We start from the raw sequence: 26,908 nt of genomic DNA on the forward strand, positions 1-26,908 counted from the left end.
GGTTATTCTTGGGAGTAGTATTTCTACTAGATAGTGAAACAGTGCTGACAGAGTCATCATTGGTAGCCTCAGGCAAGCCACTATGGTAGAGCTGGATGTTTTGGACTCAAGTCCCAAACTCAAACTCGATGATTACACAGTAGTGAAGATGTGTGGGCACAACCAAAAAAGAGAAAGAACATAAGAAGAGCCCTGTTGGATCAGATCAAAGGTCTATCTAGTCCACCAACCTGGTTCCCACAGTGGCCAACTGACAAGCAGGACATGAGCGCAATAGCCCTCTCCCATTGTTGTACCATATCAACTATTACTATTCAGAGGCATGCTGGTGGTAAAACTATAGCAATTGCACACTTTGCAGCTGATAAAAGTTACTGATATTGATGGAACAAAACAGTGTGTCCTGCCCTGCATTTGGAGGGTTTAGTCTCAGAAAACTAGATGAGATATTCTGTTAGTGGGCCTGCCATCCTTTTAGTGACGAGAACTAGAAACCATGTACAATGAGGTTTCGGAAATAAAAATACTCCTAGGAGAGCAGAGGTTATATTCCTCCCTTCCATTTTACCATCAATGCTGTGTTCTACACAGATCAAGCCAGTCGTCTAGCCAGTAGAGTAACTTACGTCAAGAGCGTCAGTCTACTCTATGGTTTGAAAGTATTTGCGTTGAGATATTTATTGTTGCCTAGCGAGAACCAATCATGAGGTACTGGCAAAGCATAATTGTGCAAGGACCATTCGGAAAACATTTAGCTGGACATTCCATATGCATATTCTAGTTGCTGTTTTCACAACATAGCCTTTTGCAGTGGAACTGGTCCACTATTTGCACTGTAAAATACATCAGAACTGTTCACTGTAGATGTTTCACTCTAAAGGGGACAGTCATATTCTGCACAGTCAGGATTTATATTTTTAAGCTTGCTACGCAAGTTTGAGGACATTTGGAAACTACTGAGTTGTTTAGAAGAGTGTGAAATTCTGCTTTAAGCGCTCAATGATAAACAGGCCTAACCATATGGTGAGAAGTTAGTTACCACTGTGCAATTCCAATCTAAGAAAGTAGCTGTGAGAAATGAGCACAACTTATACTTCTGGTTTTGTCAAGAGAACCACTGTGGCTTACACCTACAGAGGCGTAGGATGACCTTTGCTGTTGAAAAGGTTATTTGGATCTAGTTATTAGAAGGCCTCAACATCCACCCTCTGGTCTCAGACTCTTCCAAGAAACACGGCCTAAGGTTCATAGCAGTGACAGAAGCTAAAAAATAATAATAATCCAAAGTTATAATTGAAAGCTGGAATTCTTATCAAGTTAATGGATGCACTGTATGCAAAGATTTGTGATTCAATTCAGTTTCAGATCTAGTAAAAATGAGTAGAGAAGTTGTCAGTAAAGTTATAATATAAAATTCCAAAATGAAGTCGAACCAGAAGCCACCTGACATGAATGAGTTCTAAAGACTTCTAAAAACTGGCATGTAAGGGCATTTGACAAGTGACTTATTTCAAACTAAATTAATGAGTAACTTGAGAACAAGTCTGAGAAATAACCTGATCACATAAGTAGCACTGAAGAGAACAAGAACAGCTCTTCTTGTTGAAAACTAGACAGCATCTGTCTTGGAATTGATAACTTTACCAAAATAGCCCAAATCCACTTATTTCCGTATTATTAAAAACATTATTTTAATATTTTTAATGTTTGGTATTTTATTTTTATAGGTGTTTTTTTTTTTTTTAGTTTTGTAAGCCACCCTGAAGGGACTTCCTACCAGAAAGGTAGCATATAGATATAATAAAATATTTTATCAGCTGACACAATGCTACCCCTTTCTTTTACAGCTGTCACACCCATGCAGGCCAGTTCCCACACTGTTTCAATGGGTCCTCCAAGCCCCCGGAGCAAATTTCAGGTGGTGAAGAGGGAAAACAGCAAAAATTGCTTCCTTCTCTCCTCCCCTTTCCACTCATGGAAGCCTGCTCTGGACCAACTAGACTTTGGTAGACATGTAAAAGCCTTGGGAGGGGGTGAGGAAGGAAAAATCAGCAAAAAGGTTCTCTCTCTGAGATGTTGTTTGACTTTGGCTTCCATCAGCTCCAACGGAAAGACTGGAAATTTTGGGGAAGACTAAATAACCTCTTATGAAATTCTCTTTTTGAATGAATATAATGAATTTTAAGACAAGGATTTACTCACTCAAAAGTATGAAGAGTATGGTATGAAGATTTTTGTGTAAGACAATTGATAGCATGAATGAGAATTCCTGTATCTACCCAACACAGCAGGGGTCAGCAACCTCCAGATATTATTGGACTCCAGCTCCTATCATTTCTGACCATTGGCTTGCTGGCTGGAGCTTATGAGAGTTGTAATCCATCATCTGCGGACCACAGGTTGCCCACACTTGCTGGAGAGTTCTATGCTTTGTTACAAAGTTCAGCTTTATCTCCAAATATGTTGCTAGTCCTCAGTACTGTGAACAAGACTTGTTTACTACAAAATGTGGTTTCTAGTTTCAGTTGTTTCCTTACTTTTCAGATGACAGTAACTAAGATACACGTGTTAGATAGCACTCTTTCTAGTATTGGGTATATCTGCAACGTTTCTTGTACAAAACTAAGACTGCAATCTTACACACTTACCGGGGAGTAAGACCCACTGAACTCAAAGGGGCTTACTTCTGAGTAGCCTGTATAGGGGAGCAATGTAAGGTTTTTATATCATTGAGGCTGCAATCCTATGTGCATTTACATGGGAGTAAGCACCAGAAATCAGAGTAGGACCTGGTTTGCATGTAACAACAACCCATACTCAAGGTTGTCATTGCGTGTGAACCAAGCCATACTCAACCCATACTCTGGGTTGTTATGTGCAAACCAGATCTAGGTCTTACTTCTGAGTAAAACATGCAAAGGATTATTTTATGTAATCCACCTTGGGAAGGTTTTTACCCTAAAAGGCAGCGTAAAAATATTTAATTAAATAAAATTGCTCTGAAAATTGCATAAATATGCCCCGAAGTACCATTTTATATGCTCGATTTTACTCATAAAGGCAGCCTAAATGTCAGTGAATAGCTTAGTCACCACCAGACCTTCATAAGCTAAGATCACTGAATTCTGTTACTGTTATGCTCCAATCAGAACGGATTAGTTACTGCCAATGCTTGCTTTTTATATCTTTATATATGCCTGAAGAATCATGATATTTGGAATGACTGAGCACTAGTGGAAAACTTACTGATATAAATGCAGAATACTTAAAGCCTCAACAGTAGTTGGTTCCCCATGTTATTATTTGATGGATTTGGTTTTGCTCAACTGACTGGAACCATAGAGATTAAGTTAACAAAAGGTGTTCAAACAATGTCCGATGACACAGAACAAGCAATAGTAAGGTAAATATACAAATCAGAGAGATTACTCTAGCATTTCAGTGAGCATACACCACTGAGACTGAGAAATGACAAGCAGCTTTATTCTTTTACTGAATGGTTCCCTCATCCCCCCCCGCCCCCATGTTACATGCTGCTGTTAAAAAACACAAGTGCTTGCTTACTATAAAATTGTGCACAAACCTTTATCTACTGTAACCCACACAAACACAGCAAAACAAACACACACGCACCCTATTTACCATTCTTTGCAAGACTGCTGTTGTTGAAGTCCAAAATGGTGATACTGTTTTGCATTAATCAGTGAGATGAGTGTGACTTCCCCAAGGCTACCAATGAATTGATGGCCTAACCAGAGATGTGAATTTAGACACCCCAGGTCCAATCGCAACACTATCTACTGGACCACACTTACATTCTTTTGTGCCATGTTATATGCTCCTAAATATAAAGTAACTATATTTCCATCTTGAAGGTTATGGAAGATGTAATACTTTTGGTAGGCTAACAAAGTCTTTTGCTCAGAACAAATGGGTTCTCTGTAATGTTTGAACCAAGACACTTGCCCAGAGACGGCGCTGAAGGAAAAAGAAAACTCTGAAAAGCCATTCCTGTGTAACGTAATACAAGAGCCAAGGCCTACGTCCATTATGTTTTTGTATAATTTTGTTCTTGAATATAAAATTGAGTTTTGAAAGTGAAATGTGAGTTCTCTGGTTGGATTTTTTTTGTTTTTAGAAAATATTTATTATTAATACAAATATTTATAAAAACTGTGGATGGCAAACTTATCTTGGGACAGAATGCCAGATGATGCATGTCACAGCACATACATACATCACCTAAAAACAAAATATAATTGTTTCTTGTTTCAAAAAAATATTGTTTTTACCCATATACAATTAGCCATATACAAATAAATGTGGAGTAAACCTATCATTCTCAGACATATCCACATGAAGGCTGCATAGAGGAAGTGTAGAAGGCTGATATAAACCACTTTGTCCTATCAGCTACCAAGTTCCAGAATAAAAGGGCAAGAGGCAGTAGCACTAAGTGCAGAGAACATTACCATGATACACACACATGCACAAGATTGTTGGATAACCATTAGCATAGCAGGAAACCCAAAGTTCACAGTTTGCTACTATATGGATACTTCATCACCACATACTATCAACTCCCACCATGGCCAAAGCTAATGCCACAGGAACACTTCGAAATACTGACTACAGCTTGTCTCCCACTCTCATTAACTAGCTCTACTAAGGAAGAGTCCTGGTATGAATTGGGCCAAGCTCAGTGTCGGTGCAGACAAGGGAATGTTTTACAAGGCAAATGTGAACACAGTGATCCCATCCCAATTTAAAACTTGTGACCTGGATCACACATAACAACCCAAGATTTAAACAACCCATGGGTTGTTAAGCATGAGCGGGAGAAAGTGGGTGTGCTATCTCCCATGCACCGGCCACTTCCACTTTTAAAAAACATACAATCAGCTCTCCTCTCTTAGGGATGTTATTATATTCAGTGGCATATGAACATCACAACTAAAATAAATTCATAGGTCGTTAGTGTGATGTCCAAACTAGGATACTTTGGGTTGTCTGAGAGTTAAACAACCCGAAGTTAACCTATAATTTGTTCTTCGGTTAATTTGGAGTTGTTTAACCCACAAATAACCCAAAGCGTCCAAGTCCGGATATCACACTAACAACCTATGAATGAGGTGTTCTTAGGGTTGTTGTTGTTATTACAGAAAATGGAAATGGTGTGCGTCCCCGCAAATTAATTAACCCATGATTTACCATGAAATGCCACTATGACGTGTGAACAGCCCACTGAGCCTACCTTGCGTCTTTGCATTTACCCATTCCTTCAGGCTGTTCCATCAAGGGGGCGCGTGCTTATTTATTTATTTATTTATTTATTTATTATCATATGGCACATTCACATCACATTACAATAAAAACATAGAGCATAATAAATATAAAATATAAAGTATAAAATATAAAATATAAAATATAGACAGGAAGATCACAAATGTATGTCTAGGTTACAGATACAGTTTTTTGTATGTCTAGGTTACAGATATAGCTTCAGTTGTCACAGCCAGGAAATCGGCAAATCTCCATTGCAGGCTCAGTTTTGACACTCTGTCACTATGTGTTGGAAAGTTTGTTTTTCAGCCCCATAATCACAATTTGATTATTTATTTTGCCCCATTTATAAAGGGCATCTGCACATCTACCCTGACCCATGCGAATTCGGTTCAAGGTTATCCATATCGCACGGGGCTGGTCAAATCCAGGTGGTTTTTCCAAGATGCAGGGCAATCTCTGGCATTGTGGAGGGCAGTTTCCCAGCCAATGTTGTTTCCATGTGTTGTGGATATTAATATAATCTTCTAGAAGAGCTTTAGCAGTAGAAATGGTTGGATGTCTCGATCTTAGCCTGTTTCGCTCCAAGTAGGTTACGTCATTTAATATTGGTAGCTGGAGACTGTCAATAATCTTCCGATATTCTTGAAAAAGGGCACTCTTTCATCTCGCATCCAGAGGTGGTATGTGGCTCAAAACAGGCAGCCAGTATGTGGGAGTAGGTCATGTCGTCACACTAACAATGTGCATTGACTCATGCAGTTGTATATCGATCTTCCTCATGTACAGACTATTAAGCCACACTGGGGCACAGTACTCTGCTGCTGAGTAAACCAGACTGAATGCGGTCGTTCTCAGCGTATCCACTGTAAAATCCCAGCTAGTGCCGCATAATTTGTGTAGAATGTTATTTCTACTTCTCAGTTTGGCAGCAGTCTTCATCAGGTGTTCTTTATAAGAAAGTGTCCTATCCAGTGTGACCCCAAGATATTTGGGATGCATATTATGATTGAGCCGGTTTCTCTTAAATTGAACATTGAGCTCTCTACCTGCTGATCTGTTACGAAGGTAGAAGCATGTTACTTCTGTCTTTGTTGGATTCGGGGCGCTATTCCACCTGCTCCTGCACCACCGCCTGCAGACTTTAAAAGCAAGGCTGGAGCTGTGGTTTGGGAGGCACTGCTTCAGGCCATAGGGATGTTGGAGAATTCCTCCACGGACCCCACTGAGGCTGAATTCAAAAGAATCCGGCCTCCAGAGTCTGTGGAGGAACGGATCGCTTCCCTCTGCTTCCCTGCGAAGTCCTTGCTAGCCGGATCCTCCCCGCCGCCAACTCCAGCGTGCCAGCGATACAGCTGCCATTGCCGTATCGCTGGCTGAGGCTGACTGTCTCCAGACGCAAATGGTGTCTGCTATGCCATTTGAGGCCATAAAGGTCTTAGATTAAGCTAAATGCAGCTGTAAATGGGGCTTAAGGCGGCTTTACAACATTAAAACATGTACAGTTAAAGCCTAGACTCCAGGAATAAGCTAGATAGGAAGCGTGCATTGCAAAACTCCACTAGAGACTTCCCTTCTTCTAGAGTTCAGCTGGCAAGAATATGCCATTAAATTAAGAGAAAAATGCAGACCCTTTAATAGCACATGTACATTCAGACTGCTGCTGCAGGGGGTGGTTTCCAGCAAGGTGCTTCCCCTCTGTACCTTCTGTCCCCACTTATTTTCATTTCTTGTTATTTGCATGAGTAAGTTCTCACATGAGAATTGTTCTCAGGTTACAAATAAACTGCATGAAAGCCTTCCTAAGGCACTGCAAATAGAAGTATGAATGGCTACCATCTGCTTGGTGAATAACAAACAATATATGGATGCAAAAGCCTGTGAATACCACAATTACTGTTAAGGCAGCTCAGAATTTAAACCTGCAGGTTCACAAAGCAGTGCCTTCTCAAATTAACCATGAGAATGAAAGCATATTCTTTAATGAGAACTACGAAAGGGGGTTATTTCATTAAATGAATAGTGATCTCTGTGTTTGTTTAAAGGGACAGGATACATGAAGCTCTCCATCTTTTAAATTTTGGACTGGCTAGTAATTAGCAAAAACTAACTACTAGCAAATACTAATTTCATGCTGCATAGCATATAATCTTTGGGATCATTACTTCCAGGCTTAGAAATTCCATAATTTTGACACTGGCTATTTTAACAAATGCACAGGTACAAAGCTACTATTCATATTAAACTACATAAAAATCAGATGAATCTAATAAGTGGGTGGAAGCCATCCTACAACAGGACTATGTTCACTGCCCACACTAAGGAGGACTACTTCCAGGCCCGGTGCAGCAGTGTGTTAACATCTGGCATGAGGATTCTCTGGGAGCACTATGGAACTGATGTAATGTGTCCTGATCAGAAGTATTCCATATCGAGGGTTAAGTTAACTGAGAAGACAATAAAAAAATAACAAAAGCAGGAAGATGAGAAATAATTAAGTTATAAGAAAGTGGGCTCTTCTCACAGATTCTTCCAGAAAGACTCAGTGACCTGGTCTGCACACAACACTAACCAATGGTTTGTTTACCCCATGGTTTGTTGCCCTACCCAGGGTTTGTGTGGCAGACAATCTAACAAACCATGTTTTGTTTTCTCAATTTCTGGTTTATTTGTATGCCTCCTATTTTGCCCACTCCCTCCCTGTATCCCAAATGCCTTTGCAATGCTGCTGGCATGTAGTGCAGCTCATTTTTTGGACCAGTCTGGCTCGCTGTCTCCGTAGCCTAGCAGAACAACCCATGAACAACTCAAGACTCTGGGTTCACACGTTATGACAACCCATGGTTAAACAACCCAGAGTTCACAACCCAGCAACAAACCATGGGCTTGCTTTCTGGGTTGTTCATGGTTAACAAACCATGGTTTGCACATCACAACTCAGGATTCAACAATCCATGGACTAAATAAACCATGTGCTCTAGTTATGTGTGAACTGGATCAGTGTGTGAGCAGTCAGCACATAAGAGATTTCTACAGCAAAGAGTCATATTAAGGAGATCACACATCTATCTGGTTGCTAGGAGATCACACATCTATCTGGTTGCTATAGCACACAGACAACTCCCATAAGTAAAGGAGAAAAATGTAGCCCCAAGGTAAGTGTCAAGAGCTCCCAAGCTTAATAGAACTTTGTTGGTCAGATAGAAGATTGCCAAGAGTAGCTACATGGATGGCTATATATATGCCTGAACTACTTTAAAGTGTATTAAAAGTAATTTCACACACCAACGAGAACCTCAACATGTGAAATTTAGATGTGCTAGGCCACACTTTTTTGCATGTTTACTTTCTATACAAGTATCCATTTTAAAAATACAGAGTATATATATCTCAAGTGCTATTTTTGTTGAAACATCTGGTGAACCACAACTTGTGCACTTAAGACACAACTAGAGTTGCTTATTGTTGGAAGTGACAAAACATTCACAAACTTGCAGTTACATGTATTAGAGAAGCCTTCCCCAACCTGGGGCCCTCAAGATGTCAAACAGGAACACACACACACACACACACACACCCAACAATGCCTTCTGAAATCGCCCCTCTAAGAATAACTGGAGCCAGTGTAGAACAGCTGCTCCCAGTCCCATATCTCAGACAGCCACCTCAGAGGGATACCATAGTCAATGGTATCAAAGCTACCAAAAAGTCAATCAGAACCAATCGGGATACACTCCCCTTTCCCAGTTCCTGCCATAGATTGTTCACCAAAGCAAAACAGTTTCTGTCCCATACCCAAGGCTGAAGCCAGACTGAAACGCATCTAGGTCATCTGCTTCATCCAGAAGCCCCTTGGGCTGAAAAAGCCACAACACACTCCAGCACTTTGCCAAGAATGGAATACTGGAGACTGGCTGGACATTATCCAGTACAGTGGGATTTAGAGATGGGTAGTTTTTTTAAAACAAGGGTATTACCTCTGAAAACTGTTAGGAAACTTCAGCTGGTCCAGAATGCTGCAGCCAGACTACTGACTGGGGCCAGTTACAGGGAGAACAGGACTCCCTTGTTACAACAGCTTCAGCGGCTACCAGTCTGTTTCCAGGCACAACTCAAAATGTGGTTATGATCCATCAGGTCTTATATGGCTTGGGACCAGGCTATCTGAAAGACTGCCCTCTCCCATATGAGCCTGCCCAGGTTTTAAGATCTTCAGGGGAGGCCCCCTTCTCAATACCACTGCCATCAGAGGCACATTTGGTGGAGACAGAAAGAGGATCTTCTTGCTGGTCATTCCCAAACCCTGGAACTCCCTGCTGAGGGAGGCTAGGTTGTGCTTTCTGCCGATAGGCAAAAATATTTTTATTCAGGCAGACCTTTGGCATGTAAGCTGGTCTGTTGCTGAAGGAGGTCTATTTTATTTCTTTTTATTTCTTTATTATATTTCTATACGTCCCAAAAGCCAAACCCTCTGGGCGGTTCACAACAATTAAAACCACAAAATGCAACATGATAAAATACAATACAGAAGTTTCAAAGTTTCAAAATAAAAACCAAAATAAAACCTAGCAACAGTGCGAAGATTTAAAATACAGTAACAGATTTTAAACAACAGAAACAGAAAGACTAAAATGCCTGGGAAAATAAGGTCTTCACCTTGTGCCCAAAAGAGCACAACATAGGCGCCAAGAGAGCCTCTCTAAGAAGCTCATCCCACAACTGGGCTGCCACAGCAAAAAAGGTCCACTTCTTAGTAGCCACCCACCTCACTTCCTTTGGTGGGGGCTCCTGGAAAAAGACTGCTGAAGCCAATTTTGGGGTCCAGGCAGGTATATATGAGAGTAGAGTTTAAAACAGTTTTAAATGGTTGGTGCTGTTTATTTCTTTTATTGTGTTTTTAATGTATTTGTTTTATTTTCTCCCATCAGCCCCTGCCAGTATGGCCAGTGGTGAGGAATTCTGGGAGTCACAGTCCAAAACATCTGGAGGGCACCAAGCTGGGGAAGGCTGTATTAGAATGAATTTTAGCTCAAAGAGCATCTACATTGTGTTCATGTTAATGCTAGGCAGATGTTCTCAATCTCCCTTAGTTGATATGACAGGACAGAATTAAGGGTATCCTCTGTTGGGCAGTGAGGGGATAAATTGTTCCATTTCACACCATGCACAAGCCACTTCTGCTTTGCATAATCAACCTCTGATTAGCCCATTCACAGGTTGTTGCGTGATGTACAAACCTGGACATTATTTGTGTTAAACAACCCAAACTTAACCTAAGAACTAATCGTAAGTTAACTTTGCATTGTTTAACTCATGAACAACCCATAGTGTCCGGGTCCATGCATCACACGACAACCTATGATAGGGTCAATTAGAGGTTGATTATGCAATGCAGAAGCAGCTCACATATGGCCTGCAATGAGACAAATCATAGGTTAATTAACTCATGATTTGCCACCATTACATGCAAACCAGGTCATTTTGTCTTTACCTTCTGCCTTTTCCACAATGCCTCTTTTACTCAGGTCACCCATTTTCCTTTCTCCCTCCAATTCCCTCCCAGGAAACTCCTACAGGACTGTCGCTTTCTAGGACAGGGAACCCTTTTCAGCACATCTCTTATCCATCACATAACCAAAAGCCACTATCCAAAAAATAATTGATTATTCCTCTTCTCAGAAAGAGGAAGTTCAGCTCTTCCATCCCATGACATTCCAGAAGATGCAAAGGATCAAGAATTGCTTTATTATCTCCTTACTTAATAGATGTCGGTAGAAGCCAAGCCTCTTGACAGATTGATCTTCCATAAGTATACCGAGGAGAAGCAGAGGAAGGAGAAGAGGATTGTTTTTCCTGCTGTCCTCCCTCTAACAGCAGGTTTGCAGTAATTATAGGCCATGAAAGCAAACTGTTAAAGCTCTGCAACAGCTGCCCCTCTGTATTCAGATAACTGCTGTGGTTCTGTGAGGATAAACACTACTATCTGTGTAACAAAGTCTACAATTGATTGCCCCACTGCATCCCAGCACACAGACATGCACTGAAACCCCATTTAGTCGAATGGCAGGCAAGCTTATTTTGTGTGCTCTCTACAATCTTCAGTTATTTATGTTGATCATCAACTCTGCCTAAAGGTAGAATGGCCAATTTGCTCCCTATACTGTGTCCCAGGTTGGCTAGTAGAAAGTCAATTCCAATGTATCCTTTCAGAAATGACTGCTATATCATCTTTTACATAATGTTTTAAAATAGTTTTAGCTTTCAGGAATATATAACAGTTTGCAGTAATATTTTAAGTCATATTTACCTTTGAGAGTTAATCTGGACACATTTAGAGCTGTGTTATAAGTTCTATGCATACAAATTTGCTTTCCCAACTGTCGAGGGTAGTTAGCCACAAAGAACATACTATACAATAACACAGACCTTGCAGCATTCTCTCGCTATCCTTATCAGTTCCCCTCTCCTAACGAACAAAAGGCCTCTTTAAGAAGGCAGGACCCCCAAGTCTCCTGCAATACATATTAAAGCAGTAGTGGAAGGACACATTGCAGTTAGCTATAAAATGCATGGAATGCAACCTCCTGGGAAGACAGCAGATAAACCAGAAGAGAAGTTTCAACATACAGTGTGTTTATCCTCACTCTACATGGTAAACATATCTCACCCCCCCCCCCGCCAAAGGTACACCAAGGGCTTGGACAACCCCAGTCCTCTTTGGCTTGGAGCTGGGGAAGGGAGCAGTGACAACTTACCCTTCCACTTTGCTTTGGAGGTGCTCTAAAAACCTCTCAAGTTCAACTTGACATCAGACTTTGCATCACCCCTGTTGGTTAAGACCAGGGTCCTGGGAGCCACAAATTTTGGTTGTTATCAAGACCAGCCAAAAATGTTGCAGTCTGTTTTATTTTATCACTTTAATGTCCCGTCCCGTCCCCCCTCCCCCCAGCAGTTTGTTGTCTATTTCCAGAAAATGTTTCTTCGGATAACTTGATCTAAAGTTCTAAAACTCATGACTTACTAAAAATTGTACCACAATCTCAGAGTTCAAATACTAATATCTCATCTTTCTAAGAACCCAGCAGCCTGGGCCTCAGCCTATCCAGCACCTCTGTGACATCAGAGGCCAAAAGTCCATGTCATCTACTGCCTGTGGGTCTTCTTGGGCTATAGTTTTCCACAGCATCAGGGCAGCACTATCCTCAAGCTGGCTAGAAAACATCTGCCTGTGCCTAGGCCAGCCTTCCCCAACCTGGTGTACACCAGATTGTTTGGACTACAACTCCCATCATCCCCAACCACTGGCCATGCTGGCTGGGGCTGATGAGACTTTTAGCCCAAAACATCTACAGGGAATGATTGGGTAAGACTGGCCTAGGCAAATGGCCAGTTGGGGCTTGTTTGCCAGAAGTTCTTCTTGCTCCCCATGTTCCCCAACATTTAAATCATTTTTACTGCCTTTCTACACAAAATTATACTCCAGGCAGTGAAGTGTACACTTACTAAATCTATACTCCATTGCACGACTACAACCTGGAGTTAAATACTGATTTTCTATGTAAACAAGTAAGGTCAAACATTTACAAAATGTGGAAAAATAGGATCATCACATGTTTGAGGTTGGGCAGGAGGTGAAGGGCTTGGAAGAATCACTTCTGTTACAATCTAGCTACGAGCTCCTGAAAACAGCACCCTGTATCTCACCTGGTTCTAAGCCAACCTGATCATTTTACACTTGTCTTTTATGATTTCTATGACTTGGTTTGCACATAATGACAACCCTATCTGTTTTTTTAGGGGCTAAAAACCACAGCTGTTAACCTATGGTTTGTTGTTGGGTTAACCGCTGGGTTGGTTAGCCCCTAAACAACCCAGCAGTCCAGGTTCAGACATCACGCTCCACAACCTACAAAGGGAACAGCTGTGGAGTAAAAGTGGAAGAGGCAGGCACACTGCAGGCAGCACGCTCACCCATGCACTATAACCCATCAGTTTTTAAACTGATGGATTGTCATTACATGTGAACTCTTTGCCTATGTTTGCTAAGTTTGCTTAGTTCAATTCAGTCTGCAATCTTATGCACACTTAGTCTGAACTCAGTGGGAAAGACTTCCAGGTAGACATGCAAAAGATTGCACTGTAACAATATGATTTACCAAACAAATTATCACCCGTTTCATGGGAAAACACAGCTCTGTCCATTCACGACTGGCTGTTGCTTCCGGAGAGCTCAAGGCACTTGATCTATAAGTAAACTGCCTTGCTCAATGTTCTTGAATGTATATAGAGAAAGAGAGAAACCAATTCATGTTTTGAAATAAAAATTGCGGTGTTGTGCGCAACTAGTTCCTCGCTGCAGTTGAGCAGATCATGAGGAATATCATGTGATATTACATGTACCTTCCTTGATACAATAAGGCTCTATTTAGCTGGAATCCATGCAGTTTTATAAAACAACAACAACAAGAAACTACAGGACATATAGAATGTGTTGTAATCGAAAGGTCAGACAGCAGCAGGAAGGCACAGAGAATGCAAGGAACAAAGCCTCCATTACAAATTGTTTAAAATCCTTCAATTCCTCCCTTAAACATTTTAGATTCTTTCCCACTGAAATTATCTGCTGTTCCACCTCCTTAGCAGCAGCATTATTCTTAGTTATCATCTCCAAAAAGGATTTCTCCTAAGTCTCATATTTTAGTAGTGCTACTACTAAAAGTAGTATTACTCCATTAAGCAGCTCACCATGCTTAATTTCTTTTGGGTCCTACAAGAAGTATTCTGTTCTAAAATCTTTTTTTAAAGATCCAGATTTCCCTGGCAGAGCAAAAGTGCTCTACCATTGGTTGAGGTGATCATGACAATCAACACTGTTCAACCTCACTGCTCTCTCCTGCAATATTATGTAGAACGGATTGAACTGAGTCTAGGACTTGTTTGCTTTGTACTGCTTCATTAAAACGACTGAAAAAGGATTTGTTATAGGAAATTCCAGAAATCCAACATTTGTAGATTCCTGCATGACAGCATCTTTCTTTGTTGCAGTAAAGATTACATAGGAGTGGAAATGAAGGGAGTGAAGACTGCAAGGTTAGTATTAGAGTTGGCTTAACAACCTAAATTCGCACAGACAATCACCTATATGGCATGCCAACATAGGGGGAAGGGTTACTTTTTGCTTTATTTGTCTCTGCCTTTTAAAAAGGAGTGACTACATGGAGAAGGGCAGGGGAGCTAACAGTGCTTGGTCAGTGCCCCCACCCCTTTTGTCTTTAGTCCTGGGAATAGCTGAGAAGGGCTTCTGTCAGGGGCCAGGGCTGGTGAAATCGGCCCCCACCCTCTGCCAAGGAAGGAGAAATGTCTTGAAAATAACGGGCAACCATTATACTTGAATGGTGTAACTCAGGAGTAGGCAGCCTTTGGGGGCTGTGGGCACATCCTGCAATTTGATAAACTGTCTTGGGCACTACCACAAAGTGGCTGCCATGGGAGGCATGGTAAGGTAACCTGATGAAAAGATGGCATACAAAGCAAAGGGTGGTCTGAGTTCCAACACATTAAGAACTCCTTTAAACCCACAGTTTTCAGCACACATTTCACAACAACACCAGCTGCTGGTAAGAAAATATGTTGATTTTTTAATTTTTTTTTTAAGTGGGACGGTTAGGCCACCTTGGTGGGCACCAAGAAAGGTGTCTAGGGTGCATTGGTGCCCACAGGCACCACATTGTCTATCCCTGGTGACTGAGGTTGGTTAGACCTGTTCCTCACATCAGCTTCATTTCTTAGCAGTACTAGTTTGACTGGTTCTATCAGAGAGGCCTCCTTCTCCAGTTTGCTTCCTTTTACTTCAAAACTGCTAGGCCTCAATGGTGCTGTTTGGCTTTTACCTCCCTCCAACACTGTACCTCATAAAGGGGAACAGACTTAATCCTATGTGCTACTTCCAGTAGCAGAGGCAGTGAGCCTATGTACACACCAGTTGCTGGGGAACACTGGTCGGAGGGTGCCGTTGCACTCATGCCCTGCTTGTGGGATCCTGGTCGACAGCTGGTTGGCCACTGTATGAACAGAATACTGGACTAGATGGACCCTTGGTCTGATCCAGCAGGGCTCTTCTTATGTTCTTATGTTATCTCAGACACGCGAGTTACACCATTCAAGTATAATGGTTGCCCTTTATTTTCAATACATTTCTCCTTCCTTGGTGGGGCGGGGGCAGATTTCACCAGCCCAGGCCCCTGGCAGGCCTTCTCAGCTATTTCTGGAGCTAAAAGCTAAAAACATCAGCAGGACTGACCAGCCACTTTTCACTTCCACTCCCTTGTCCATACAGCCACTCCTTGTTTAAAAGGGAGAGACAAATAAAATGTGCATAAAACCAACAACACTGGAGGATAATAAACATTCTATATATTATTTTACTAACATTAAAATGGCCCCAACACACAAACACAGATTTGTCACTGAACAGCTTTTCTCACTGCATCTACTCATGCTTTCAGACGCTTCTTTTCCATAGGAACACACACAAATATTCTGTCTGGAATGCTTTTCGTTGCACACCATTTGTACCTTCTAGATTTTGTAAGATTACCATGGTTTTCAGGAAACCACTCTCCATGATCACCAACCAGGGCTCAAAGGAGGATAGACATTTGTGAGGTCACAGCACAGTCCCTCTGGCAGCTGCCTCTTTTGCGGGGAGTGGCCAAATTGGAATTTTTGGCCTTGATTTCTTCTGTGTTTGAGGAGTTTTCAGCAAAAGAAAAGAATAGAATATCAGTTGAATTATAATTGCTTCCTGGAGAGAACCAAATACATTTTTAAAGAAAAAATCCCAATTGTTCATCTATTGATTGTTGTACCTGGGTGTTAACCTTATGAGAGGCGTCTATAATAAGAATAATGAGATCCCGGTGGCACTCATTTAGTGTGGCACACCACTTCTTTTCAAATGTGCTATCACACTTAAACATGCCCAGTCTTTAAGAATCTGTAAACCTCTCAGGATTCTTTTCACTTGGCAGTACGCCGGCAAAGCTGAAGTATGTAATTCATACCTTGTTTTATTCTCATATAAACTGACTATTGATAAAGGTAAAACCACTACCACTTTTATACAAGTTTTGAACATGAGAAATTCCTTATTTTTCAGCTGGCACAATGCAACACAACTATGTATATTCATAGTAATGCTAAGCAGGAAATATTTCCTTCAAATTCTGGGCCCTCTGGTTCTAATACAACATGAAATAGGATTCTTTGATGCTATTGCTGTAGTTACAAAGTTTGAGTCCAAACTTGTATTTCAGCCTTGCCCAATGATATTTTGTACTGGCTGGGGATGATGGGAGCTGTTATTTATTTTTTGAACAGCACTAGCTAAAAATATTTTGATCAGTGCTGTTTGATACAGGCTGTCAGTGTCCTTACAAGAGGCAAACTCCACCACCGATATTTTTAGCTAAGTCTTAAGTTTTTACCACTTCCTCTACCATATCACACAAAATCTATAAAAAAACACAGCACCCCAATGTAAAGTTTAAAAACAACCTGCTTTAAAAAGACCATAGAAATAGGGAAAATGAAATTTTAAACTCAAGAAATGTGTTTCATTTTTCTCAATATTGCAACAGAGTTGATATATATAGATTAACAACTGCTTCAGAAACAGAAATAAATAGCATCTCACTTGGGTAGTCTAATCTGGATTATGCTACAATGCACCAATAATGACGATAACAATTTAAGTAATGTGTCAGAACTGGCAAAAAAACAATTTTTTTTAGAGGCCTTTCATATATTTGAAATGTTCTGGTTCCTGGCAAATGCAGATTCACTATAGTTAGGAATATCCATCTACACCAAAATTAGCTGGAGTTGTTCAGTAAAATGAAGACAATGACCTTTTTCTTTAGTGGTGTTCCGCAGGCCATATAAAAAAAATGAAACATGCAGCAACACATTTGTTAACACTGTGTATACACTGACAGTTTATTTCTGGCACATTTAGTATAATTAATAGCTACAGACTGTTCTTCCACCTAAGCCTAAAAGATCTAGAGGGCAAACAACTGCTAATATTTTTAAAAAGCCAGAAATGGCTATGGATCCACTAAGTTCCACTCCTTTAGGCACAGAAACACAGAATGTTAAGAGGGTGAAGTGGGAAGAGAATGCGGAGTATATTGTGACAGGCCAGTGTGCGACAGCTGGGGGAAAGCTCTGAAGCAGCTGCACACATTCTATCGCACAACTCACAACACAAAGCAACTCATTCCTACCTTATTTCAGGCTAAAGCAGTTCATTCAGATTGCTTTTCCAGGCAATTTGCTGGGATTTGGGTCTTCAAGAAGTTCAGCAGCTAGTTGCATCTTAAGCAGCTTTGCACCCAACCCCTTAATTTGAGAGAGCTAACCTTGTCTAAGCAGTATTAGTTCAGCGCTTCCCCCAAAGGTATGGTAAGAGAAAAACACTTTTTCTTGAATTAAAATTGGAAGCATTGGGCACTTTGCAGAAATATAGTGAGTGGATGCACGTAAAAGAATAAGATTTACCTGCCTTCAGAGGAACCCAACCCCCGTGTTTCCTCATGTATCACTGCTCTAAATGTGCTTCCTGGCTGGAATAAGGCAAGAGCAGAAGAGCAGAATTTGCAGCCATCCTCCTTTGTAGGTAAGGTAGTTTGAACTCACAAGAGAAACAATCCTAAACACATTTATTCAGACATAAATCCCGCTGCATCCAATGAGGCTTACTTCCCAACTAATATTGAATTGGAGCCTTGATTTCTTATGGCATGTTTGCAGTTCACAAGACACTATTATGTCCAATTTGGGAAATACTGGCTTAATTAGTATACAAGGATCTACACACTTTCAGAATCTTCCTGGGTCTAACTTACAATGGACAAGAACAAAACAAGCTTGTGTTTTACAACAACCATGATTCATCAATCATGGCAAGAAGTTAGACTGCATGCTGTGCTCCAACAGGAATTCCCGCTCTTCACAGGAGAAAGTATTCAAAGTACCTACGCACCTCTGATGACAAATGTTATGCAAGTCTAGTATGAAGGAGATGGTACCAACAGGCTCAAGTGCAACTGATTAATGTACCTGTTGAAATGAACAAGACCAACAACCTAAGTGGAGAGAATGTCAAAATCTACATAGATGGTTGAAAGAGAATGCTATAAACTCTGTGCTGTGTCAACTTAAACAGGTAAAGGAAAACCAAACAATGCCAATAGTACTATTCCTGACCACTTCCATCTCAAAGAAAGCATGTTAGAAGTTATTTGTTGGCAAGAGGGGTACACAACCAGTAGCCCCTGAAGGACTTAATTGTGCCCCCTGAGAGTGCCCTGACCCGCTGCCATCAAATTCCACCTGATTTGCCACCAACTGTACCATTGTAGTTAGGGCCACCAACACTTCTGCTACTGTTGATCGCTAGTCTTCTCTCCCCATAGATTACTGTTTCTTCATTGGTAGCAAAAGTGAGGTAAGAACAATCTGTAACAGGATTGCTGGGAGCACTGCGTGAGATGGTGGAGAAAAGGTTCCCCATTCCCAGCAATTCTGATACAGAGTGCAGTGAGGAAAGACCTGTATCAGGATCGCTGAGCTGTGGGGGGGACGGGACGCGTATGCATGCAACCCCCAACTGCCAAGTAAGTATCCCACGTGACCTTCAGGGCTGAAATGGTTGTGCACCCCTGGTTTACACCTATAAAAATGTGAAATTCACACTTCATATTTCTTCTCAGTTGCTTCACGCCTTGGCATTTCCACCCACTTCATCGATTTCATCTCATCATCGCTTTTCTTCCTCTTTTTCCAAGTCAACAATAAGAACACTTGCATCAGTTTCACCAGAAATGAATGGGGACTTCAATCCAATATGTCCAGGGTGATCTGAGAGCTACAGAGTTGCAGCACTAATACAGATTGCACAGATACTGGAATTTGCAATCTGTGCAACTTTTCATATACAAAAAGCATATCTAGCTCTGAATCCAGCATCAAGTAGTATATACATCCAGTGGTGAATATCCCTTGCACTGTTAAGAGGTTATAAATGTGGATCTGGACACTGATTAATAAATGCCAAGTTTTACTCATTCCAGAGAGATTTCACACAATTCATTCATTCTTGCCTTCCTTGCCAGAAAGATGACAGTGGCTCTTCCCTCCCTCCCCTTCCAGTTCTTCCTACAGAAAGGAGCTGGGGTCAGTTTGTACAGTAGCAATAAGTTTATTTAGCTCTAAAACAACCCTGGCTTACTGAAAGAATTAAATGAATGTTTATAGTGTTACAGCATCAACCATGAAGGGTCTTGCTACTTGGACAATGAGCGGCTTGCAGAAACATCTGGCATAATTAAGGATATTATTAAAATATGCTTTTCGATCTAAATTCCTCTGTTATCACTATGAGGCTACTGTCCAGGCCTCACCCAGCATGCTATCACGCATTTTCCTTGCAATATTTAAGTATTTTTGACTGCTGCAGAGGGCAGGGTTTGTAGAGAGAAAGAAATTCAACTGAGACATCATCGTAACAAGAGCTTCATCGTAACAATTATTTCATTCAAAGTGTGTAGCTTTGGTCTAAGCGTTGCCATGACTGGCAACTGCACACACTTACGCACACAATCACAGTGCAGTTCGGGGCAGGGTTTGCTAAAGTGGGTATAGCTACACTGATGGGCACACTTTCAGAACAAAGTCCTGCCTACAGCACGAGGCAATTTTAGTACACAGAACTATAGTGGGGGCCATGATGCCCCCCATGCAAATCCCACTGCCACAGGTGGCATGCCAAGAGTAGGCAACCTAGTACCTTCCTGATTTTGTGGACTACAACTCCAATCTGCCCCAGCTAGCATGGCCAATGATCAGGGATTATGAGAGCTGTAGTCCAGAATACCTTGAGGGCACCATGTCATCCACCTCTGGCTTATGCCATTTTTTGAGGGTTGTGCGAATAAATTTGAGGATTAACTGTCACCATGTTCAATTAGTTCTTGATAGCTACCCACAGTGCTTCACCAAGAAGAGACAAGACAAAGGCACTTGAAGACACATAACTTCACAGCTGATCAGCCAGGAGAACTGGTTACTGAAAAGGCATCCATCACTACTGTAGCTCCCCAACTGATGTGAACACACAACCACCTTACTAGCTACATCCGCAGAGTCTTGCTCAAGCAGTTGTGGAAGGACAACACATTTCCACTCACTTGCCAATAAAACCAGCAGCCTCAGTAAGAACTGACCTGGTGCAAGGCAGAACATTTCACCACCACATCTGTTCTTCTCACACCACAGTATGAACTCACAACTTCCATTTGCACCATATGCTACTTGAAGTCACGTCAACAGTAAGATTAGACATATTTAATTCAATTCAAGTCTAGACAGAGCAAATTTTATTTATAGTACTTCAACTGGCTAAGGTGAGGCATACAAATTTGAAATCAACTATAATTTCTATCTGAAGGAATTCTGGGCCAATTCTACACAGCTGATAAGAGCATGTACTGAAGCCAATACACATTTTAGTTCCCCATTAAAAATAAAATAAAGGAACACAGGATAGTTCACTTCCCCTCATTTCTACCTGCAAAGCAACTCTGATTGACGTTTTGGACATAATCTCAGGCGCAATCATTAAATTGGCACAAGTAATCTACCCAGTAACTAGACAGCTGCTGTGACCATCTGAAATCACATGTACCTTGGTAAATGGGGGTAGGTAGATTAGAGATTTTCATGGCACAGCAACTTTTAAAGCACACTGCTCCAAACCCTGTAGTATGTTTTAAGCTATGGAAGCACGCAGATTGCCCCAGGACATTGTACATTTTTCTGGGATAGTTGAATAGGTGCATACACTTTCAAGATGTTACAGAACTGAGTCAAAGAACTTTGGCTAAGGAAGACTTCTGTGATCTAGTACTCACTGACAGCAGATGAGGTTGTAAACCTGTTTCTGGAATATACTATCTCAGATGCAATAATGTTTTGTAGGACAGAATGCTCATACATACAAAAAAAATTATTTCCACATACAAAGCTATATCTCAGGGGAAAGTATTCTATCTTAGCCTCTTCCCTCCACATACATGTTGGATTTCTATCCACAGGAATATTCCATCATGTCAGCACCCCCTAGAAATGTAGTAAATAAATAAATAATTTGCAGTCTGAAATAGTGCCACCCAGAAACAAGTTTACAAACAGCGGAGGTGATGGCGAGAGCTAAGCCAGTGACCTGGTTCACACGTAATGACAACCCAGAGTACAAGTTGAGTATGGGCTGTCACTGAATTGTGTGTTGTTGTTACATGTGAACCCTGCATTATGGTTTAACTATGAGTTGTTAACCACAAACAATCCAGAGTTCACAACCCAACAAACCATGCGTTGTATATATAGACTGTGTTTACACAATATGACAACTCACACTCAATGTTGAGTATGGGTTGAGTGTGGATTATTGTTGAAACATGAGTTGTCGTGTTGTCTCAACCCAATTGCAATAACAAACCATGATTTGTTAACCACAAACAACCCATAGTTCACAACCTAGCACAAACCATAAGCTCTCTTTGTGGGTTGTTCATGGTTAACAAACCACAGTTTGTTCGTAAAGCTGGGTTCACACAACACACATTTCAACAACCCACGGTTCAGCAATAATCCACACTCAGCCCATACTCAACCTTGAGTGTGAGTTGTCGTGTTGTGTGAACCCAGCCCTAGTTAAACTATAGTCCAGGGTTTGCATGTAACAACAACCCACGATTCAACCCATACTCTGGGTTGTTGCCACATGCAAACCAGGCCAATGAGTAGCACTTCCTACTTACGTGCAGTCACAAATGCAGTCTTTTCCTAGGTGTGGCTATTTTATTGATAATCTCAGATGTATTGCCTCAGAGTCTTAGAAAGGGGGATGACTTAAGAATGTCGTAACAAGGAAGAATGCCTCAAGCTAACATGGCTGCATGTCCCAGCCAGGCCTAAAGGGGGTGGAGGGGAATGAAGGTTCTACATTGTGTGAAGAGCTTCCACAGAAAGAGACTCCCCGTTTCAGAAGTTTGTCCTGAACACAGGGAGTGCATTGAGAACCACGATGGAGAGAAGGTGGAGCTAGAATGCTCATTCTTACTTGCACTAGGGAGAGTGAGAATGCCTGAACAGGACTAAGCAGTCACTCAGATGTAGCAAAGTAGTTCCCAGCTCAGCCCTAGTAGGCCTTGGACAAAAGTCTGCTGTTATTCAGAATCTACTTCCCAATCTGTAAAGTCAAGAACAAACTCAGGGTTTGCAAAGATGAATATTAACTTTAAACACTATACCACTAAATGAATGAGTAAACACAAAGAAAATTTAAAAGTGTGCATCATGACAACTGCTAACTAAGAATGGGAGAGAGGACCTTTTTCCATTTATGTACACCTCTTTCTCCACAGGAACTGAACTTTACGAGACAGTGATTAACAATTCTATGACCCTTTTGCTGGCTTTACACCAATATCACTGAAGGCAAAGCATCAGCACTATTGTGGAACTATATTTTTGATCTACTACCATGGCTAATCACTTGCCTTCACCTCAATTTAAAGATGCTCATTCTATGCAAGGGACAAATGAAATGGATATGACACACCCACCACTGTCCTATGACTTTTTGGCTTCACTGGGTAAAAGCCAACTTCGCAGACCAAGTCATGCATTTAAGTGGACTTTAGCCCATAAAAGCTTATATCATGCTACATTAGTCTTTATGGTGCCATAGAACGCCGGTTTTCCTACAACAGACTAACACAGCCACCCCTCTTTAAAACCACACAGGGTCTATGTATAAGACCATAGTCAGCATCCAGACAGTACCATCTATGGAAACTATACAAAGCCTGAATGGTAATCTGTGAACTGTAGCTTCAGCCATGCAAGGATAAACTAATTATCTCCATCCACTGACAAAGATCCACCAATATGCCTAACAGAATAGGATTACAGTTATTCTAAACCCAGCCTTTCTGAGAAGGCAAACTATTCAGATCATCACTACCATGCAACAGCAGTAGAAGACAGCAGACATTCAAACGGATAAACAAATCCAACATTATGTGTACATAGATAGCCATAAACAGCCCTTTAACTCAAAGCAGGACTGAGATGTAAATGGATACTTTTATGACTGCACTTTGGCTTTCATGTTCAGTTTTATTAGTCTGGCACCCAAAATGACATCAGAAGAGAACCAGAACACAAGAATTGTCAGATACATTTACAGCTCAATTCTATGCAAGCTTACCCAGAAGCAAGTACCACTGTGTTCAATGGGACTGACTCCCAGGAAAATGTACACACGGCTTGCAGTCTCAAAAAGTAGTTCAGGTTTTAGAACAAGCAGCTAGAGACAGATCTGGTGATCTCTCATACAAGATCTGAAAAACATTTAGTGATCTTAATGTTTCTCCTACCTCCAGGACAGAACAATGCAAGTATTTGGCTTCAATTTATCTTTCAACAGGAATTGTTCTTTCATACAACTGAGTATAAGAGAGAGGTATATGTAAAGAGCATCACTGAAGAGTCATGAACTGGAACTTCATTCCTTTTATAACCACCTCACTCAGATTTGCATTTCCATTCAGACTACTCAGTTCTATCAGACCTCATCAAATAAATAGCTTTAAAGAATTGGGGTTAAATTGCATGAAAGCTTTTTCCACACAGACACAGACACTGCAATCAGGCGGATATAGCGAAAACAAGCATAACAATAAGGAAACAATATTTTAGGCTGTGTATTCTCTCAACCAGATTCCAAAACTCTCATAGTGATACTGATCATCTAGAACATAGTAAGTACTTTCTATAAGAGAGGCTAACCAGGGAAACAAGTTCTTGCACTAGTCATCTGCCCACCTTCAGTGCCAGAAACAGAATTAAGAAGGGAGCGGGATTTTTTAACCCGTTGCATCTGCGTGGTCGAATTTTGTTTCATCCAGTATAGATGCAAACACAGTTAAACATCTATGAAACCATACACGCAAAAATCTCGCCGGCTACAAACGCTGCTGGTTTCTAGACCGCGATTAAGGGAATCGACCTGTTGCAAGCCAAGATTCCTGGAAAGGCATCCGAGACAGAGATTTTGTTCCAACAGAGACTTGGAGCCCGAAGCTACGAAAAAGCATCAGTGCACCTCTCTCGGACTCCTGCACCGCCGATCACGCGCGCTGTAGGCTTCCTCGGGAGTAAACCGAAGCCTTACTCCCAAGCAACCGTGCAGGCGTTTGCAGCCTGAGACACAACGGTAGCGGCGCCCTGGAGGGGCGGAGGGCTGAGCCATTCCTCCTAGACCCAGGGCGTACAATCGCGCTTGAGCAGACAAGGTCTTGAAAGCGTCTCGCATATATGGATCCTCCACGGCAGCTCGCAAGTTAGCACAGCAAAAGCAAGCCCCGATGCCCGCGCCCCAGACTACGAGGGCTCCGCGGACGAGGTGCGCCCCCGGGGTCCAGAAGGGTCGCAGCCCCTCCTCATAGAATAGTCACAGAATAGTAGGGCTGGAAGGGGCCTACAAGCCCATCGAGTCCAACCCCCTCGTGTCTCCTCGCCCGCCCCCCAGGCAGCGGCCAAAGCTCCAGGATCCTCGCCCCAGAGACCAAAGAGGGCGACACACACCCCGGCCCAGGCCTCCCCGGTCAAAAGGAGGGAGAACCCCCGCCACCACAGCACGCTCAGGCTGCCTCTCCGCGGTGGGACGGGGCTACCCAGGAGACACCCCACCCAGAGGCGGTGCGCCCAGCCTCGGCGCCCGGCAGAGGAAGAGGAGGGGGCTCCAGCCGCCCGGCAGAGTTGCTGCCCCACCCTCGGAGAGCTCGCAGAGGAAGGCAAGAGCCGCCGCCGCCGCCGCCCCGTTTCGGGCCCCTCACCTGGATGAACTGGATGGTGAGCGCAGACTTGCCCACGCCGCCGCCGCCCACCACCACCAGCCGGTACTTTTCCTGCCCTGGGCCGTCCCTGCAGCCCGAGGCCATCGAGGAGGAGCCCAGGCCAGGCCACGCGAGCAAGGCGCACCGCTGCGGCTGGCTCCGCGGCTGCCTCCCTGCCCGGCGGAGGGGTTGCTCGCCGCCGCGCAGCTGAGGCGACTGCCACCGCCACAGGCCCGCCCGCTTGTGCGCGGCGGAGAAACCCCGGCGAGGGGAGGCGCCGGCGCGGGGTCCGCGGCTCAGGCGCAGTTGCTGCTGCAGCTGTCGCCGACGGCTCCTTCCCTGCGCGGCGGCGGCGGCGGCTCCCCGACTGAAAGCCCCGGCCGCCCCACTACAAATGGCCGTCGGGAGGAGGGGCAGGTATGCAAATGAGCATGAATACTCATCAGTTGGGCGGGGATTTCCCTTTTCGGCCAGAAGCGGAGTGCCGCCTGCTAAGCGCAGCCTTGTTTACACGCGCGCCGGGGGGCTGAGGAGGGCGCCGCTCCTCCTCCTCCTCCCTCCCCCCCACGCGGGCACGCACGCACGCACGCTTCTCCAGCATCCCCTCCCTGCGTTCCTACCGTGAATTTTGTTTAGAGGAGGAGCGGCGATTTATATATATATATATATATCTATATGCGCGCGCGCGCGCGCCTGGGTCTTCCAAATGTTGTTATAAAGAAGCGACGCCTGGGCAATGCCTTGTTTTATTTTCGGGCCAACTTTGTAAACTTCTCCAGCGAATGAAAACACTGCCGTTTGGGGACGTCATCCAAGCCCCGCTGAACCAGCGGCGCCCCTTGTGTTGATTTGCATGCAGGGAGTGTGCAAGCTTCCACCCCACACAGCCATGAGGCCTCCTTAAGCCCGCTGAGGTCAATGGATTTTAAGTAGGCCTGTTTCCAGGTTGGGCTGTAGCCTTTGTTTTAAAGCAAAATAGATACGCTTACAACGGGCGGTACAATTCTCTCCCGCTCCCCGCACTTAATTTCACTCAGGGCTCACCAGGGAAGGCTTAGCCCAGAGCCTGCTTTGGCTGTAAACACTCAGCCCCAGGAACATAGGAAGGGATTGTATATTATTTGTGTCAGTCCTTTCCTCAAGAAGCTCAGTCTCATGCCCAGTGGTGCTCGCCAGTCTAGGCACAGACATAGCCCTCTGGCCTGTTTGTCCTCAGAGACAGAAGCACGTGAGGCACACAGACGTTCAAGAAGGAAAATCCAGATGTTCGTGTCAGTGGGTGCTTCCCTGTGGAGGGCTCCTAGTCAGAAGCCGTTCAGCTAGCGATTCCGTCTTTCCTCCTTAACGTACTTTCTGTGGTAAGAAAACAGATGGAAGGAGCAGTGGGAAGACATGGGAGGGCTACACACGGAAGATGACAACTTCTGAACCCCCCATAAAATTCTGTGAATGAGGCTCTGCTGTCAGTGGTGCAGGGAAGGCTGAAACTTGGGGCCAAAGTCCAGGGCCCCAAACGACCACTCAGAGAGCAGCAGGTGCTGAAGCAAGCTCCATGTTATTCCAATAGTCACGATGGTGCTATGATTTAAGTGAGTTTAAAATGGCAAACAGCACATGCTGAGAGGTGTTTTTTTAATCAGGATTGGCAAACAGTTTTG

At 42.9% G+C, this 26,908-nt stretch overlaps 1 protein-coding gene across 3 annotated transcripts in view; it reads right to left on the minus strand.

The window, feature by feature from the left end:
- Positions 1–25,929, minus strand: part of RRAS2 (RAS related 2) — a 52,872-nt gene extending 26,943 nt beyond the window's left edge. The window contains exon 1 of one of the 3 annotated variants that reach the window (XR_014790915.1): positions 25,871–25,929. Coding sequence is in view for 1 of the 3 variants with exons in the window: in XM_084854991.1 (XP_084711117.1) it covers positions 25,251–25,355 (105 nt within the window). In the remaining 2 variants the exon portion in view is untranslated. The other 2 variants (XR_014790909.1, XM_084854991.1) reach the window with 2 other exon arrangements.
- Positions 25,930–26,908: the final 979 nt, after the last annotated feature.

Source organism: Heloderma suspectum, chromosome 1 (genome assembly GCF_057233095.1).
Source record: "Heloderma suspectum isolate Gila_16-S chromosome 1, 16-S_ref, whole genome shotgun sequence".
NCBI lineage: Eukaryota > Metazoa > Chordata > Lepidosauria > Squamata > Helodermatidae > Heloderma > Heloderma suspectum.